General features: G+C 42.2%; 1 protein-coding gene across 3 annotated transcripts in view; it reads right to left on the bottom strand.

Moving 5' to 3' along the window:
• The window catches only part of pgghg (protein-glucosylgalactosylhydroxylysine glucosidase), a 41,340-nt gene that overhangs the window by 7,297 nt on the left and 17,925 nt on the right, over positions 1–16,118 (bottom strand). For all 3 annotated transcript variants that reach the window (XM_078220547.1, XM_078220545.1, XM_078220546.1), the window contains 5 exons: positions 14,968–15,079; positions 10,540–10,612; positions 5,876–6,012; positions 4,226–4,359; positions 2,242–2,337 (listed from right to left, as the gene is read on the bottom strand). In XM_078220547.1, the coding sequence (XP_078076673.1) occupies positions 2,242–2,337; positions 4,226–4,359; positions 5,876–6,012; positions 10,540–10,612; positions 14,968–15,079 (552 nt within the window). The remainder of the gene's footprint in view (positions 1–2,241; positions 2,338–4,225; positions 4,360–5,875; positions 6,013–10,539; positions 10,613–14,967; positions 15,080–16,118) is intronic.

Genomic DNA, 16,118 nt, shown 5'->3' with positions numbered 1-16,118 from the left:
TATCTGTAACCCCCACGACTTGCCTGGGCTTGCAAAATCTCACTGACTGTCCTGGCTGGAGTCAATACACATCTCTTTAACCTGTGCTTAACCCTCTCTCCACTCACATTGTCTGTACCTTTAAGACTCGATTACCTGTAAAGACTCGCATTCCAACCATTATCTTGTAAATTTAGATTATGTCTTTATATGCCTTGTTTGTGAATAGAATTCCCACTCACCTGACGAAGGGGCAGCGCTCCGAAAGCTTATGGCTTATGCTACCAAATAAACCTGTTGGACTTTAACCTGGTGTTGTGAGACTTCTTACCATTTTGAAGAGCAGGGCAGTTATTCCTAATATCCAATATTTGACCCTCAATCAACATCACAAATAAAAACAAATGGGAACCACAATAGTGTGTATAAATAATGATTACGTCTGTCATCCTGCGAAAGAAATAACAGTACAGCACAGGAACAGGCCCTTCGGCCCACCAAGACTGTGCCAACACATGACGCCTTTCTAAAGACCTTTGCCTCTACACTGTCCATATCCTTCAATGCCTTTTCTATTGGTGTATCTGTCGAAATGCCTCTTAAACGTTGCTACCTTATCTGCTTCTACCACCTCCTCTGGCAACTCATTCCAGGCACTTACTACCCTCTATGCAAAAAAAACCTGCCTTTCACATCTCCTTTAAACCTTTTCCCTTGTACCCTAAATCTATGTCCCCTAATAATTGACATTTCTATCCTGGGAAAAGACTATCCATGCCTCTCATAATTTTGTAAACTTCTATCAGGTCGCCCCACAGCCTCAGAAGTTCAAGTGAAAACAAACTAAATTTGTGCAATTCTCCTCATAGCTAATACCCTCCAAACCAGATAAGATCCTGCTAAACCTTTTCTGTATCCTCTCCAAAGCCTCCATATCCTTCTGGCAACCAGAACTGTATACAATATTCCAAATGTGGCCGAACTAAAGTTCTATACAGTGGCAATATGGCTTGCCAATTTTCTTACTTATGCCCCGACCGATGAAGCCAGACGCCTTCTTATCATTTTATCCACTTGCGCTGCCACTATAAGGGAACTGTACACCTAGATCCCTCTGTATGTTAATGCTTCTAATGGTTCTGCCATTTACTGTATATTTCCCTCCTGCATGAGACCTTCTAAAATGCATCACCTCGCATTTGTGCGGATTAAATTCCATCTGCCGTTTCTCCACCCAAGTCTCCAGCCTATCTGTATCCTGCTTTATCCTCTGGCAATCCTCCTCGCTATCCGCAGCTCCCCCAATCTTTGTGTCGTCCGCAAACTTGCTAATCAGATCACTTACATTCTCCTCTACATCACATTACCCATTGCTGTTTCTGGGAGTTTGCTGATTGTGTATTGGCTGCCACGTTTCCCAGATCACAGCAGTGACTCCACTTCAAAGGTACTTTATAAATGCAAATCATCCTTTTAGTTTATCTCCATAGGGCATGCAGCAGGCATGCGCCAGGTGGCCTCAGCGATCCTGGAATGGGAAGGGTGCGAAGGGGATAAAAGTGTGGGCAGTGGGGAAGCAATTAATAAACTGTGTTTTTGCCACATTTCAGCAAGGTAGTCAATTGGGAACACCCCCAAGGCAATTCTGGGCCATGGTCACACACTAAAAAGAGGTGCGTCCTTCCTAAATTAGTCTGAAAAGGCACCAAAAACAAAGCACCAGAAAATCTCAGTTTCCGGAGTGAAAACTCCCAGAAAAAAAAATAAAACTCTGGCCTTCAGCACTCATCCCCCTGGTAAATTCAGGACAGCATTGTGGCTAGCATTGCTACCTCACAGCACCAGGGACCCGGGTTCAATTCCAGCCTTGGATTACTGTGTGGAGTTAGTTTGTTCTCCCTGTATCTGTGTGGGTTTCCACCAGGTGCTGCAGTTTCCTCCCACAGTCCAAAGATATGCAGATTAGGTGGATTGGCCTTGATAAATTGCCCCTTACTGTCCCAAGATAGGTTAGGTGGATTAGTGGGGTAAATACATGCTGGGTAAGATGCTCTGTCAGAGAGTTATAGCAGACTCGATGGGCGAAACGGCCTCCTTCTGTACTGTAGGGATTTTATGAAATTCCAAATTCATCACTGTTCTAAACTGACCTCTTAATTGTTTTTAGAAAGGCTTTCGTGAAGGCCTTGGTCAGCTTTTGATAATTTTATAGGTTAGTATGCATATAATTGGAGAGTGCCTCAATGTTTTCATGGCAATTACCTTGAATGGTTCCTGAATGTTGCTGTGACACTTGCTCAATTGCTGCTGAGCCTGACTAATATCCTTCAGCTCCAGCCAACCAATTGCAAACATACTCTGAAAAAGAAGTATAAGAACCTGAAACAACATTGGTCACCTTCATTAAATTATTAGCCAATGGAACAAGAAATTTCGAAGAGACAGTTGGCCAAAGCGAGTTTCATCAAAAAGACTTTGTTCCAACCGCCTCTTATGAGTTGGATTTAATTTCAGTTAAAATTACATTTACTTTGTTGGATTTTAGGAACCAAAGGGCATGGTGAGCAATGCAGCAAGGTCAGAGGTCATCATCAATGAGGGCACAAATCAGTTACCATTTGCCTAGATGGGTGTAGGCACTGATTCTCTGACTTGTCCAGGCAGCTTCCTCTTGTGGTACACTGTGGATATGGCCTTTGTTACCTTCCAATCCCTCGTTCCTCTCTCTGCCCTTCTCATGCTCTGGGTTCCACATCTGCTCTGAGGATGCTACTCCTCATTGCCACTCGGCGTTATCTCGGAGTACCTTACTCCCAAGTTCAGCTGATGCTTTGCTTGCAGACAGCTGCAATTACAATGCTTAGTGGACTCCCCTCTGATGGTATCATGATCACTGGAAGCTCACAATCCCCTCCAGTAACCAAGTGCACACAGACCGTTTGTTCCAGTAACTCTACTCACCTGATAGCATCTGAGCATCCCTCTCAAACAAGCATCCTTTTAAGAATCTACCTAATTGAATAACACAGCCATGACTGGCTCCCCTGTGTTGCCATCTCCTTCCATTGGACTGTTCCTGATCAATTATGCAACTTGTGCATTCCCACAAAAATTCCAAACTGGTTCTTGACAAGCTAACAACAACCTCGTTAACCATCTTAAATGGCCAATAATCTGAATGAGACAGGTTACCGTGTCGCCCCTTCTATCTTGAGCAAAATCACCAGCAGTCAGAATAATAATGGCAAACCAGCACAATGGACAGCGACACTAATTGCCACACCTGCCCATCTCTCTGCTCACCCCATATTCAAATTCTGATCCATTCTAGTACATTTATGCAGCTCTCGCCCCGAGGCAAATATATCCTGCCCAAGGTGTGGTGCCCAGAATGGAATACAATACTCCAGTTGTTATCCAATCCAAGCTTTGGTCTAGCTGATAGCTGCAACTTCCAACTCTTTGTATTCTAGTCTTGTGCATGTAAGGGTCAGTGGTTCATTGCCCTTTTTGCATCTTTCCATGATATTTCAATGATCCATATACTCCAAAGTCTCTTTGGACCTCCACTGTTTCTAACTTTTCACGATATAAAAAGCGCAAAGTGGATGATCTCACTCTTTCTCATATTGAAACCTATTTGTCAGCTGTGCCCACTTAATCTATTAATACCTCTTTGTAACTGTATGTTTCAATCAACACTGCTTTGGATGCTGCCCGTCTTTGTGTCATTAACAAACTTGGCTCAGTAGCCCCCTGTTCCATTATGCACATCATTATTAAATACAGTGAATAGAGGAACCATTAATCGCATCCTGCCAATTAGGGTAGCTGCCCATTATCCTTACCCTCGGTCTCCAGCCACTCAGCCTATTTCCTTACCAGATCAATAATTTGCCATAAATCAACGTTTGTTGAGAGTTTCTTATTGAGTAAATTATCAAATGCTTCCTGGAACTCAATATTAGTAATATTCATAGACATTCTCTTGTCCACTACTTTATACAGCTCTTCAACCATCAGGCATGACCTGCCCTTTACAAATCCATGCTGGCTCTCTGATCAGTTGAAAATTTTCAACATGCCCAGTCACTCCATTCTTAATTATAGACTCTGGCCATTTCCCTACAACAGATGTTAGGTTCACCACTTTAGAATTCCATATTGCTTGCCCACATTGTCACTAGTTCTACAGTGATTAAAACAGCACCTTCCTGTGTCTGTTCAACTGACATCTTTTACTAACCCAGGTCATGGCAGGTCCATCATGATCCGTCACAGCTTCATATATCACTAGGTCATTCTTCCGCACCTGAGAACTCATGGGATACAGAAGTGGGTAACCTAGCAACACTACATCAGCTTGTTTCACCACATCACCTGGAACAGAGAAATTACATTTTTAGACATGCAGGAAACTGTAACCAAACCTTCAACAGTATATATAGACCAGGAAACTCAATTAAAATTATTGACATATTCCAGCCAGCTAATTCTCTTCCTCTTCTGAAGGTGCTTTCTCTTGAATCCCACAAATACCAACAGTGCCTTGTCCAACTGACCATCATTCACATGGAGGCCATATAGCATGATCTAAGACAGTTTACCATGTCGCACTTTCTTGCTGTTAGGCTGAGAACGATCAATTTTAGGAGTAACCACTGCTTCACACCTTCTTGTAGTTTTTCATAATGATATAAAAGCACTAGTCACTTATAAGGGATTGTGCAAATGCATTGTGGGTTTATTTATTGAGCCGAGGCACATGGGAACATTTATACAGAGGCATAAAAGCTTGAAGATACATCAGCAGCAAAGCTGTGTGCACGCACTCTGCTTAACAGCAAAAGTGAAACTAAAACTGGATTACATGACACACTTCCTTTCGAGTGACATCATGCTAGAATCCCTTAAAGGCATATTGCCACATTTCCGGATTGTGATTGAGTGTGGAAACCCTGGCCGATTATTTTCTTTGTCTGGTATTGCAGGAGACAAATACACTGACGTTAACATAGGAAATGGGAGAAGTATGCCACTGTGGCCCCGGGTCTGCTCCACCATTCAATAAAAGCACGGCGGACCGAATTGTGGCTTTAACTCAATTTTTCCTGCCCATCCCCAATAACCCTCAATTCCCTCATAGATCAAAAATCACCTCAAATATATTCAATGACACTGCTTCCACTCTGCAATAGTTAATTCAAAAGATTAACAACCCTCATCTCCAATTTAAACATTCTGAAACTGTGGTCCCTATTTCTGGATTCTCACATGAGGGGAGACATTGCCCATCATATCCCATCGGTATCACAGTTTGGGAATTATTGAGTGGAATCAGCCCAACCCAGTAAAGTAGCTTTGGGAAGAGGGCCTGGAAATTCACACTGAGGCATGTCAGATCCACTCCCCAATGTCTTCCTGCCTCTGGCCATGGGCAGTTTTCTAGTCAAGGCATGCAAAAGGGTAACTGCCCTTCTTTTGTGGGTCGCATTGCAATCTTACAAAAGGGACCAGGACCCTACGTCAGGAACTTGGCAATATGTTGATGGCAGTAGATGGTCAGAGGGGCATTGGAGGTTGTTATCCATGTCACTATCACATTGCCACAGGACTAAATCAGGCCCAGCTGCAGCCAAAAACATTCTTCCTGAGGGGCGCCTCCTACACAGGCAGGGTTGAGACCCGCATATGCTCCCAATGCCTGAACGTTTTTAAAGATGAGAAGTTTCTGTCCATTGTATCTGCTTTGACAGCATTTCCAGCCTGGGCTATGTTCAAAGCATCCATCAAAAGGAGGCGAGAGGCCAGAGAGAGAATTGTAAAAAAAAGCGGCTAGGTGTACTGTTGGGGAAGAAGAGTAAACCAAACATGTCTTAAGTAAATTCTTCTGCACCTGACTTATATCCATCAAATTCTGGATGATATTGCTTCACTGGGTCAAACGGCACTTTGATTTTCTCAGCTATTTTCATCCATTCTGATGGAACTGTTATTTCTAAATGTGATGCCAATTCAGTCGCAAACTGGAGGCTGGAAAAACATAATTTAAATTCTGTTAATTTAATGGAGATTAATAGTAAATCTTACGTGTAGTACTATGTAGAAAATAGATCTTGATTTTAAATTTCTCATCCTCATTTTCAAATCTTTCCATGGCCTTGCCCATCCCCATCTCCGTAATCTCCCTCCCTACAATGCTCCTGAGATATCTGCACTCCTCTAATTCTGGTCTTGTGTTATCCCAATCAAAATTACACCACCATCGGTAGCCATGTCTTCAGTTGCTGAGGTCCCAAAGCTCTGGAATTTACTTCCGTGTATCACTTTATATCACTTTCACCCTTTAAGGCATTTCTTAAAATATACCTCTTGGACCAAGCTTTTGATCATTTGACCTAATATCTCCTTATCTGGCTTCAAAACATCTTATAAAAAAGATTGACTACTGTCTCCTCCTAAAATTCCAAGAACAGATAGCTATACATGAAGATCTACATAGGCATATCCTCAATGGCACAGTACATTATTTTCAATGATCTTAGCCGACAAAACATAACAAAGGACATATTTTTCACCTCAATGTTTCCCTCTACTGATGTCTGCATGTAAGAGTCACTGGCTGGTAATCAGATATGGGAATTCTGGCTGGTTCCACTTTGCCCAAGGAGCTGCAGTCAATCATTGCTGTTCAGCAGGGAGTCCCAGGATTTCAACCCAATGATGATGAACTAACAGTGATGTATCAACATCGGATAGTGTGCGACTTGGAGAGGTACTTGTAAGTGATGGCTTTCCCATGCACCTGCTGCTCTTATCCTTCTAGGTGGTAGTGGTTAGGAGTTTGGAAGGTGCTGGAAAGAAGTCTTTGGTGACTTATTGTACACACTACAGCCATGATAAATGGTTGAGGGAGTGGATGTGTTTAAACTGGTGGTTGGGGTGGAGGAAGGAAAAAATACTTTGTTCTCAACAGTGTCAAACTTCTTGAGGGTTGGTGCAATTGCATCTGCCTGGGAATGTAGAGAGTATTCCATCACATTCCTGACTTCTTCTGCTTTTTAGGCAATAGAGAGGTTTAAGGGGTCTAAGGGTGGACTATTCTCTACTATTCTTTGCAGAATACAGAGTTCTAACCTGCTATCATCGTCATGATATTTATATAGTTGGTCCAGTTGATTTTCTAGTCAATAATGAATGCATGAATATTGATTTTGGGGGATATGGCAACGGTAATGCCATTGAATATTAAAGCTGGATAGTTAGGTTTTCTCTTGTTGGAGATGGTCAGTGCCTGTACTGGTGTGGTGCTTGCTACTTTTCAGCCCAAGCCTGGATGCTGTCCCGGCCTTGCTGTATTTTGACATGTACTAATTCATTACCTGAAGAATTGTGAATGGAATTGAATGTTCTACAATCACGGGGCAACAGCCCAACTTCTGACCTTAGGACGAAGAGAAAGTAACTGATGAAGTAATTGACGATAGTTATGCTTAAGATGCTGCCCTGAGGAACACCAGCAACAATGTCCAGGGACACTGTTAATGTTAATCTGTTAATAAAAGATAATATCAAGGTAGTAGTGAGGGATGACAGGCTCTAAGGAACAAAACGTGGAATCGTTATGGGTAGAGATAAGGAATAGTAGGGGGAGAAAGACACTAAATAGGCGTGGTCTATAGGCCCCCAAATAATAATGTTGAGGTGGGGAGGGCTATAAACAAGCAAATAATGGATGCGTGCAAAAACGGAACGGCAATAATCATGGGGGACTTCAACCTGCATATTGATTGGCTGACTCAAGTTGGAAGGGGTGGGATGGAGGAAGAGTTCTTAGAATGCTGTCGGGATAATTACCTTGAACAGTATGTTACAGAACTGACGAGGGAACGAGTTATCTTAGATCTGGTAATGTGTAACGAGGTAGGTAGAATTAAGGATGTTCTTGTGAAGGACCCTCTTAGGTCAAGTGATCACAATATGGTCGAATTTCTGATACAAATGGAAGAGGAGAAAGTAGGGTCCCATACCAGTGTCCTCTGTTTGAACAGAGGGAAGTACGATAGGATGAGGGCTGAATTGGCTAAGGTGGACTGGGAGAGCAGACTGGTAGGTAGGACAGCTGAGGAATAGTGGAGCATTTTTAAGATCATCATTTTCAGTACTCAGCAACAATATATTCCGGTGATAAAGAAGGACTGTAAGAAAAGGGATAGCCAGCCGTGGATAACGAAGGAAATTAAGGAGAGTATTAAATTAAAGACCGATGCGTACAGAGTGCCAAAAATAGTGGAGAATTGGAAGATTGAGAAAACTTTAAGAAACAACAAAGAACGACTAAGAAAGCGATAAAGAAAGGAAAGATAGGTTAAACGGCTAATGTTACGCCGCTGTTTAAAAAAGGAAATAGACAAAAGGCAGGTAACTACAGGCCGCTTAGCTTAACGTCTGTAGTTGGGAAAATGCTGGAATCCATCATTAAAGAAGAAATAGCAGGCCATCTGGATAAGAATGGTTCGATTAAGCAGACGCAGCATGGATTCATGAGGGGAAAGTTGTGCTTGACGAACTTGTTGGATTTTTATGAAGATGTGATTAGTGCGGTTGACGGAGGGGAACCGGTGGATGCGGTGTTTTTGGATTTCCAAAAGGAGTTTGATAAGGTGCCTCACAAAAGGTTGATGAAGAAGATTGGGTCACACGGAGTTGGGGGTAGGGTGTTAGCGTGGATTGGGGATTGGCTATCCAACAGGAAGCAGAGAGTCGGAATAAATGGGTGCTTTTCTGGTTGGCGGATGGTAACTAGTGGCGAGCCGCAGGGATCGGTACTGGGACCTCAACTATTTACCATTCATATAGACGATCTGAAGGAGGGGACGGAGTGTAGGGTAACAAAGTTTGCAGACGACACAAAGATACATGGAAAAGTGAATCGTGTGGAGGCCGTTGAAGGTCTGCAGAGAGATTTGGACAGGCTGAGTGAGTGGGCGAGGATCTGGCAGATGGAGTATAACGTTGACAAATGTGAGGTTATTCACTTTGGAGGAAATAATAGCAAATTGGATTATCTAAATGGAAAAAAATTACAACATGCTACTGTGCAAAGGGACCTGGGGATCCTTGTGCATGAGACGCAAAAACCCAGTCTGCAGGTGCAACAGGTGATCAAGAAAGCAAATGGGATGTTGGCCTATATCGCAAGGGGGATAGAATATAAAAGCAGAGATGTCTTGCTGCATCTGTACAGGGCATTGGTGAGGCCGCAGCTGGAATACTGTGTGCAGTATTGGTCCCCTCATTTGCGGAAGGATATATTGGCCTTGGAGGGAGTGCAGAGAGGTTCACCAGGTTGATACCGGAGATGAGGGGTGTTGATTATGAGGAGAGACTGAGCAGATTGGGTTTGTACTCGTTGGAATTTAGAAAGCTGAGGGGGGATCTCATAGAGACCTATAAGATAATGAAGGGGCTGGATAGGGTAGAGGTGGAGAGATTCTTTCCACTTAGAAAGGAAGCTAGAACTAGAAGGCACAGCCTCAAAATAAAGGGGGGTCAGTTTAGGACAGAGTTGAGGAGGAACTTCTTCTCTCAGAGGGTGGTGAATCTCTGGAATTCTCTGCCCACTGAAGTGGTGGAGGCTACTTCGTTGAATATGTTTAAATCACGGATAGATGGATTCCTGATCGGTAAGGGAATTAGGGGTTATGGGGATCAGGCGGGTAAGTGGAACTGATCCACTTCAGATCAGCCATGATCTTAATGAATGGCGGGGCAGGCTCGAGGGGCTAGATGACCTACTCCTGCCCCTATTTCTTATGTTCTTATGACACCTTTTTAATACTCCAATTGAAAATGGGTGGTGCAGCATTATTTGCCTACTGGACTTTCATCTTTGCTACTCAGGTTCAAACACAATTCAGGCTGAAGGATAAATTCTTCCACTGCTATTGTAAAGGTTTCCGTGGAGCAGGTTTATGCAGATCCACTCAGTTCTATTGGGCATAGGCCAACAACAACAAAACACTGCCTCCAATTAGCATTCGAACCATAAGAAGAGCTGCTTAGACTTTGGAAATGTCACATTGGTGCTCTTGGGAAGTCACTTTTCTGAGGTTGGGACATAGCTTTATCATGCATCTAAATAAGTTATATTCACTTTAAAACGCTTGAACTCAAAAAAAAATAAAAAACATTGCAGTTCATATTTCAAATAATCCCAAGTGCCCTTGCTGTGTTTCACTCTGCAGACTAAAGTAATTTTATAATTTAATGGAAGCAGAGCTGGATATCTGAAATAAATACAAAATGTGTTGAAAATTCTCAGCAAATCAATATTCCAATGAAAGATCATCTACCTGAAAAGTTAACTTTGTTGCTCTCTTCACAGATGCTGCCAGACCCACTGAATATTCACAGCATTTTCTGTTCTTATTTGAGTTTATAATTGGTCTTGTATTTTTATAATAATTTATGCCTCAATTTCAGCCCTTTCTCATTCCTCAGACTAGTAACTTTGGAAAAGAAATGGGAAGATGAAATTTCCCCGCCTCCCATCCTCACCTGTACTTGGCCACCACGGCAGTGTAGGCAGAATTGGTTACATCCGATTGATATTCATCAGGTGGCATCACTCCTTGAAGAAATTACATGTAGTGAAATAATCAGTGAGTCACCAACATAAAATATGGATTCCCATCTTAATCGGGATCTTTTCACATGTTGGTAACAGACATTATTTAAGGGCAGTCAAACCAGAGACAAGAAAAGACTGCTTGGTTCTTTGAAGCTCATTCGATTAACACATTTACTTCGCCATTATGACATTTGATTTGATTTTGAATTATTTTCCACATTTATTTCCTTGCTTGGTATTTTGGTAAAGTGCCACTGTTTGCGGAGGTTACATTCCGGTGAATTTTTGCAAAGGACAAAATCGCTAACAGCGAACATATTTTAGAATGGAGTAAATTACTTCGGTTACACCCATCTCAAAATCTGACGTTTTAAAGACACTAAGGCAATTAAAGGTATATTTTTGAGTAAATTCAAAACAATTTTACTGGAGAAATTGTGTTAACAAAGCAAGAAAACAAGAATAATTCATGGAAGTGCTGTACTGTACCAGTACTATGAACACTGGTCAGGAATTAGTGTATCCTGTAAATCACAGCAATCCACATGCAGGCAACATGTGCAGTACACACTTCCTATTGTGGGGGAATACACCATGGAAATCTTGAGTTTTCTATATCCTAATTGCTGTTCATCCTATATTTCAGGACCAGTGTATGTTCAGGTTAAAAACTTTTGATGTTTAAATTGCAAATAGATATTGGGCCGCATTGGGCAATCGTGTGTACAGGGATTTTGGTGCGGGTGAAAGAAATTCAGAAAATAAGTCATCATGAAAGGCAGGACTTTACTGAACCACTATTTGAGAAAAGAAGTTCTTCCCAAGCAAAGTCCTAATTTGGGCAAAGACTCATACAAAGGTACTGCAAAAACAATTTGGCCAAGGAATCATACCAAATTACTGCATAAAATTTAGCACAAAATGACAACTAATTGGTAGGCCCATTCAAAGAGACCATGAAATTGGTTTCTGTTAACAAGGAAATGTCACACTGTTGCTCTTCTGAGGTTGAAGTTCATAGAATCATAGAAATGTACAGCACAGGAAGAGGCCATTCAGCCCATCATGCCTGTACTGGCTCTTTGAAAGAGGAGTCCAACATCCATATGGAGTCCATATGGGCGGCACGGTAGCGCAGTGGTTAGCACTGCTGCTTCACAGCTCCAGGGTCCCGGGTTCGATTCCCGGCTCGGGTCACTGTGGAGTTTGCACGTTCTCCTCGTGTCTGCGTGGGTTTCCTCCGGGTGCTCCGGTTTCCTCCAATAGTCCAAAGATGTGCGGGTTAGGTTGATTGGCCAGGTTAAAAATTGCCCCATCGAATCCTAAGATGCGTAGGTTAGAGGGGTTAGCGGGTAAATATGTGGGGGTAGGGCCTGGGTGGGATTGTGGTCGGTGCAGGCTCGATGGGCCGAATGGCCTCCTTCTGCACTGTAGGGTTTCTATGATTCTATGATCCCACTTTCTGTCCATGAAGGTGTTACCAGGGAAGAATAAAGATGATCCTTTTCTGCATCTAACATGGAATGCTTGACACTGACTGCAGATGACTTAAATGTGAAACAGTTCCATCTCCTGTGTTGATGCCCTGTTTTATTAACATACTGTGTTTGTCCCCAGAATAAGTGCAGCAGAATAGTTCCAGCTGAATAATTGCCCGAGTCAATTTATATGTGAAACACATTCAGAGGTTGGAAGAGAGAGAGAGAAAATAAGGACAGAAATATAATAATACAATTTTTAATTTTGAGAAACACAAGCAAAGTTCACAGTCTACAGTGTAAGACCCAACCAAAGTTGAAAATAGCTGCAGAGAACAGTAGATACATCAGAAACAGTGAGATGAACTGAGCTTGTAAAGTCCGTAGATAGTAATAGGAAGGGAAGATTAAAGGAAGCAAGTCATTCCACAACTTTCAATTCATGGGAAACAATGAGTTAGAGTAGGACACTGATAAGTTGCAGTGAGAGCTTGCATTGATACACTGTCGAATCACAGTTACAGGAAGTCCCAAAGTATTTGTGGCATGTTGATTTTAGACAAATTTAATTCAATGCGAGGAGGAAGAAACAAGAGGAAGTGGGTGTAGTTAACAGTAACGCAGGTTTTGAAAAAGAGAAAAACATTTGCTTAGAGCAGGCCCGTCCAACCTTTTGATTCAGGGGCTGCATTTGCATATTTTTCGCACTCAAGGAGCCAATGAGCAAATTTCAGAAAAATAAGATTTTGCACAATAACCTGAATTTCAAAAAAATGTTGAGGTTAAGGAAAGAAACAATTGCTGAGCAAAAGTACAGCAATAAATTAAGTTAAAGAATAGTAAGTAATAAAAATGACCAGAGTGAGAGAGAGTCAGTGCATGTATGTGTTGATATGTGGTGGTGAGAATGAGTGAGAGGTCCGAGATACACGCTCACCTGGTCACTCGCACACATGCCCCGGATACTCACCCAGTCTCTCGCACACACTTCTGCAACATCACCATCTCCTCCACATAATCAGTCATTCATACTTACTCCCACATACCCATGACATCGTGCCCTTCCAGTCCCTCCCTGGGTTCATCCGAACTTTGCCCTCCACGAGCCCACCAAAGTTTAGTCTGGGTCCGAGACCGGAGCCATGTCCAAGTCCTAGCCCACCCCTCCCCCTGTTCTCCAGCTTGCTCAACCCCCAGCCTGGCTGCCCGCCCACTCTGACCCACCCATTCTCCATTGATCTAACCTGGCCATTCTGAGGTCCCCAGCCAGAAACTGAGATATTAAAAACTCAAGTGACAACTAATAACATGCCACTCATCCAATCACAGACTGGTTTTACCCGACTTTGGCTGCTGATAGGCTTGGAGAAATCAGCTGTGATTGGATGAGCAGACTCTGAGCATTTTTTAAAGTTGTGTCAGGGAGGTTTTTGAGTTGACTATGCTACACTGACTTGGAGTGCACAAAAATGCCTTGTTGGCCCGCTGGGCCTTGGACAAACCTGATTTAGATGAACAGTGGCAATAGATGAATAGATAGTGGAGACATCAAAAGTGATCAGTGTTGGTTGGACTTGAGAACAACATGAAGTTGTTCTTTAGCATTGGGGGGAAAAAAAAACAAACAGGATTTCTATTGTCTTCAGGAGCATGGAAAATGTCAGGATGCAACAATCAAAGAACAAAGAACAGTACAGCACAGGAAACAGGCCCTTTGGCCCTCCAAGCCTGTGCCGCTCCTTGGTCCAACTAGACCAATCGTTTGTATCCCTCCATTCCCAGGCTGCTCATGTGACTATCCAACCGTTAACATGCAAAAGGAATGAGCCATAACGATTGAGGTTCTGAGGCAGTGTGAATATGTAGTGCAATGTTACTTAATGTTAACAGCAGAATTACAATATTAACAATTCTAAAGTTATCACAGCATTGTTCTCCTTTAATAGCTTTTGGCTAACCTATAACTTTTCTGCTTTTAATAAACATTTTGCAATTTGTGTTTGCCCCAAATATTCTGTGGGAGCTTCATTCCTGAGAACTCCTACACTATTGGTAAAGGTTAACATATTGCAGACTATCCAATTATCCTTATTTTTGAATAATTGCCCATATTTTTCAATATACACACACTTGACTCATTACTTAATTTCCTGATACAATTTGTAGCATATGGAATAAATTAAAGATTTGTGACAATGTTCAGCGTCTTTAGTATTGATGCAGCTGACTAATGAATATGGGGCGAAATATGTGTGTTTTTCTTCCACCCGCCCCCAGGTTATCTAATCAATCACAGACAATTCTATTGAGGTTTGAATTATAAGAAGAGGTTGGATAAGCTGGGACTTTTTCCCCTGGAGCGTAGGAGGATGAGGGGTGAACTTAGAGGTTGATAAAATCATGAGGGGCATAGATAAGGTGAATAGCCAGCCTTTTCCCCAGGGTAGGGAAGTCCAAAACTAGGGGGTATAGGTTTAAGGTAAGTGGGGAAAGATTTAAAATGGACCTGTGGGACAACTTTTCCCACACAGAGGGTGGTGCGTACATGGAATGATTTGCCAAAGGATGTGGTACAACCAGGTTCAATTACAACATTTAAAATACATTTGGACAGGTACATGTATGGCAAAAGTTTAGAGGGACATGGACCAAGTGCAAGCAAATGGGACTAGTTCAATTTAGGAAACCTGGTCGTCATGGATGAGTTGGGTTGAAGGGCCTGTTCTGTGCCATATATCTCTATGACTCTACTGAGATTGATGTGGAGATTGACAGAACATTTTACAAACTTCTCAATACAACTGCACAGATGGTGAGTTCACCAGTCAGCACAAAAAGAATGCTCTGCATGGTTCTGCTTGAATTCACATCCACTACCTTTGATTTCGTAGCACTCCTCCAAAGGGTTCCAAGTGACTCGGCTGCTCCAAAACTCAGCTATACTGCTAACCACATCCCAACCTCCATCCTTCTGGAAAAACTCCAGGTCCTAAAACCAAAAGTAAATTGTGAGATTAAAACAAACACCCAGAAAATAATTGAGGATAGACATTTAACTTAATGGCTCAAATGTTCCAGCTTGAGAAAATAGACAATTACAGCCTTGCTTGAATTTGTTCAGGGGAAATGGCAGAATAAATTTTATGTTCCTAATGTAAAGGATCAGGTAGGTGGTACATGGGAGGGTGACCACGATGGAATAAACATGAGCTCTGGATGAAATGAGCTCGAGGGGAAAATGCTCATTTTTAATATTACCTACTTCACAGATATTGCATCGTGTTTTCAAATTTCAAGCACACAAGTCTCCAGCAGATTTATACTATTTACAGAAAGACAAGCCAGGTAATGAATTAAACTTCCCTACAAAATCATGGTTTAAAAACTCCCAACCTCACTTCCTCCTATTCTCCCAAATTCACAACTTGCCTGTGCTCAAAACCCAAGTCATTCCACAAATCCTAAACTCTTCATCTCTTTAACCTGTGCTTAATGCTCTCTCCACTCACATTGTCTGTACCTTTAAGACTTGATTAGCTGTAAAGACTCACGTTCCAATCATTATTCTGTAAATTGAGTTTGTGTCTTTATATGCCCTGTTTGCTAGCAGATCTCCCACTCACCTGACGAAGGAGTAGCGCTCCGAAAACTAGTGGCGTGTGCTACCAAATAAACCTGTTGGACTTTAACCTGGTGTTGTTGATTTCCAATTTGCACACAGTCAGGCTCCTTCCATCCTGCAGGCCTCAAATTCACCACGTCCTAAACTCTCTCTTCAGAGCCACAAATGAGTTTTCATTTTGCCCAAGTATAAAAGAGCTCGAAAATTTGAAGATTTGAGGAGAGAAAACTGCCAAAGTTTAACAAGTTGAAATGAGGTAATTGTGATCAGATACCTCAGAATTTAGGTTTTAATATCCTTCAGATAGCAGGATGAAGGGAAGTAATGACTTCCAGAGTTTTCAGATCATGGGAAACAATGGCTATTTGATCCGTCTTGATCTCAAAAGTGAGGGTATAGGGTAGGA

The sequence above is a fragment of the Mustelus asterias genome, chromosome 9 (assembly GCF_964213995.1).
Source record: "Mustelus asterias chromosome 9, sMusAst1.hap1.1, whole genome shotgun sequence".
Taxonomy (NCBI): domain Eukaryota; kingdom Metazoa; phylum Chordata; class Chondrichthyes; order Carcharhiniformes; family Triakidae; genus Mustelus; species Mustelus asterias.
Note: the sequence above shows the minus strand (reverse complement) of the source record. Positions and strands in the feature narration are given on the sequence as shown.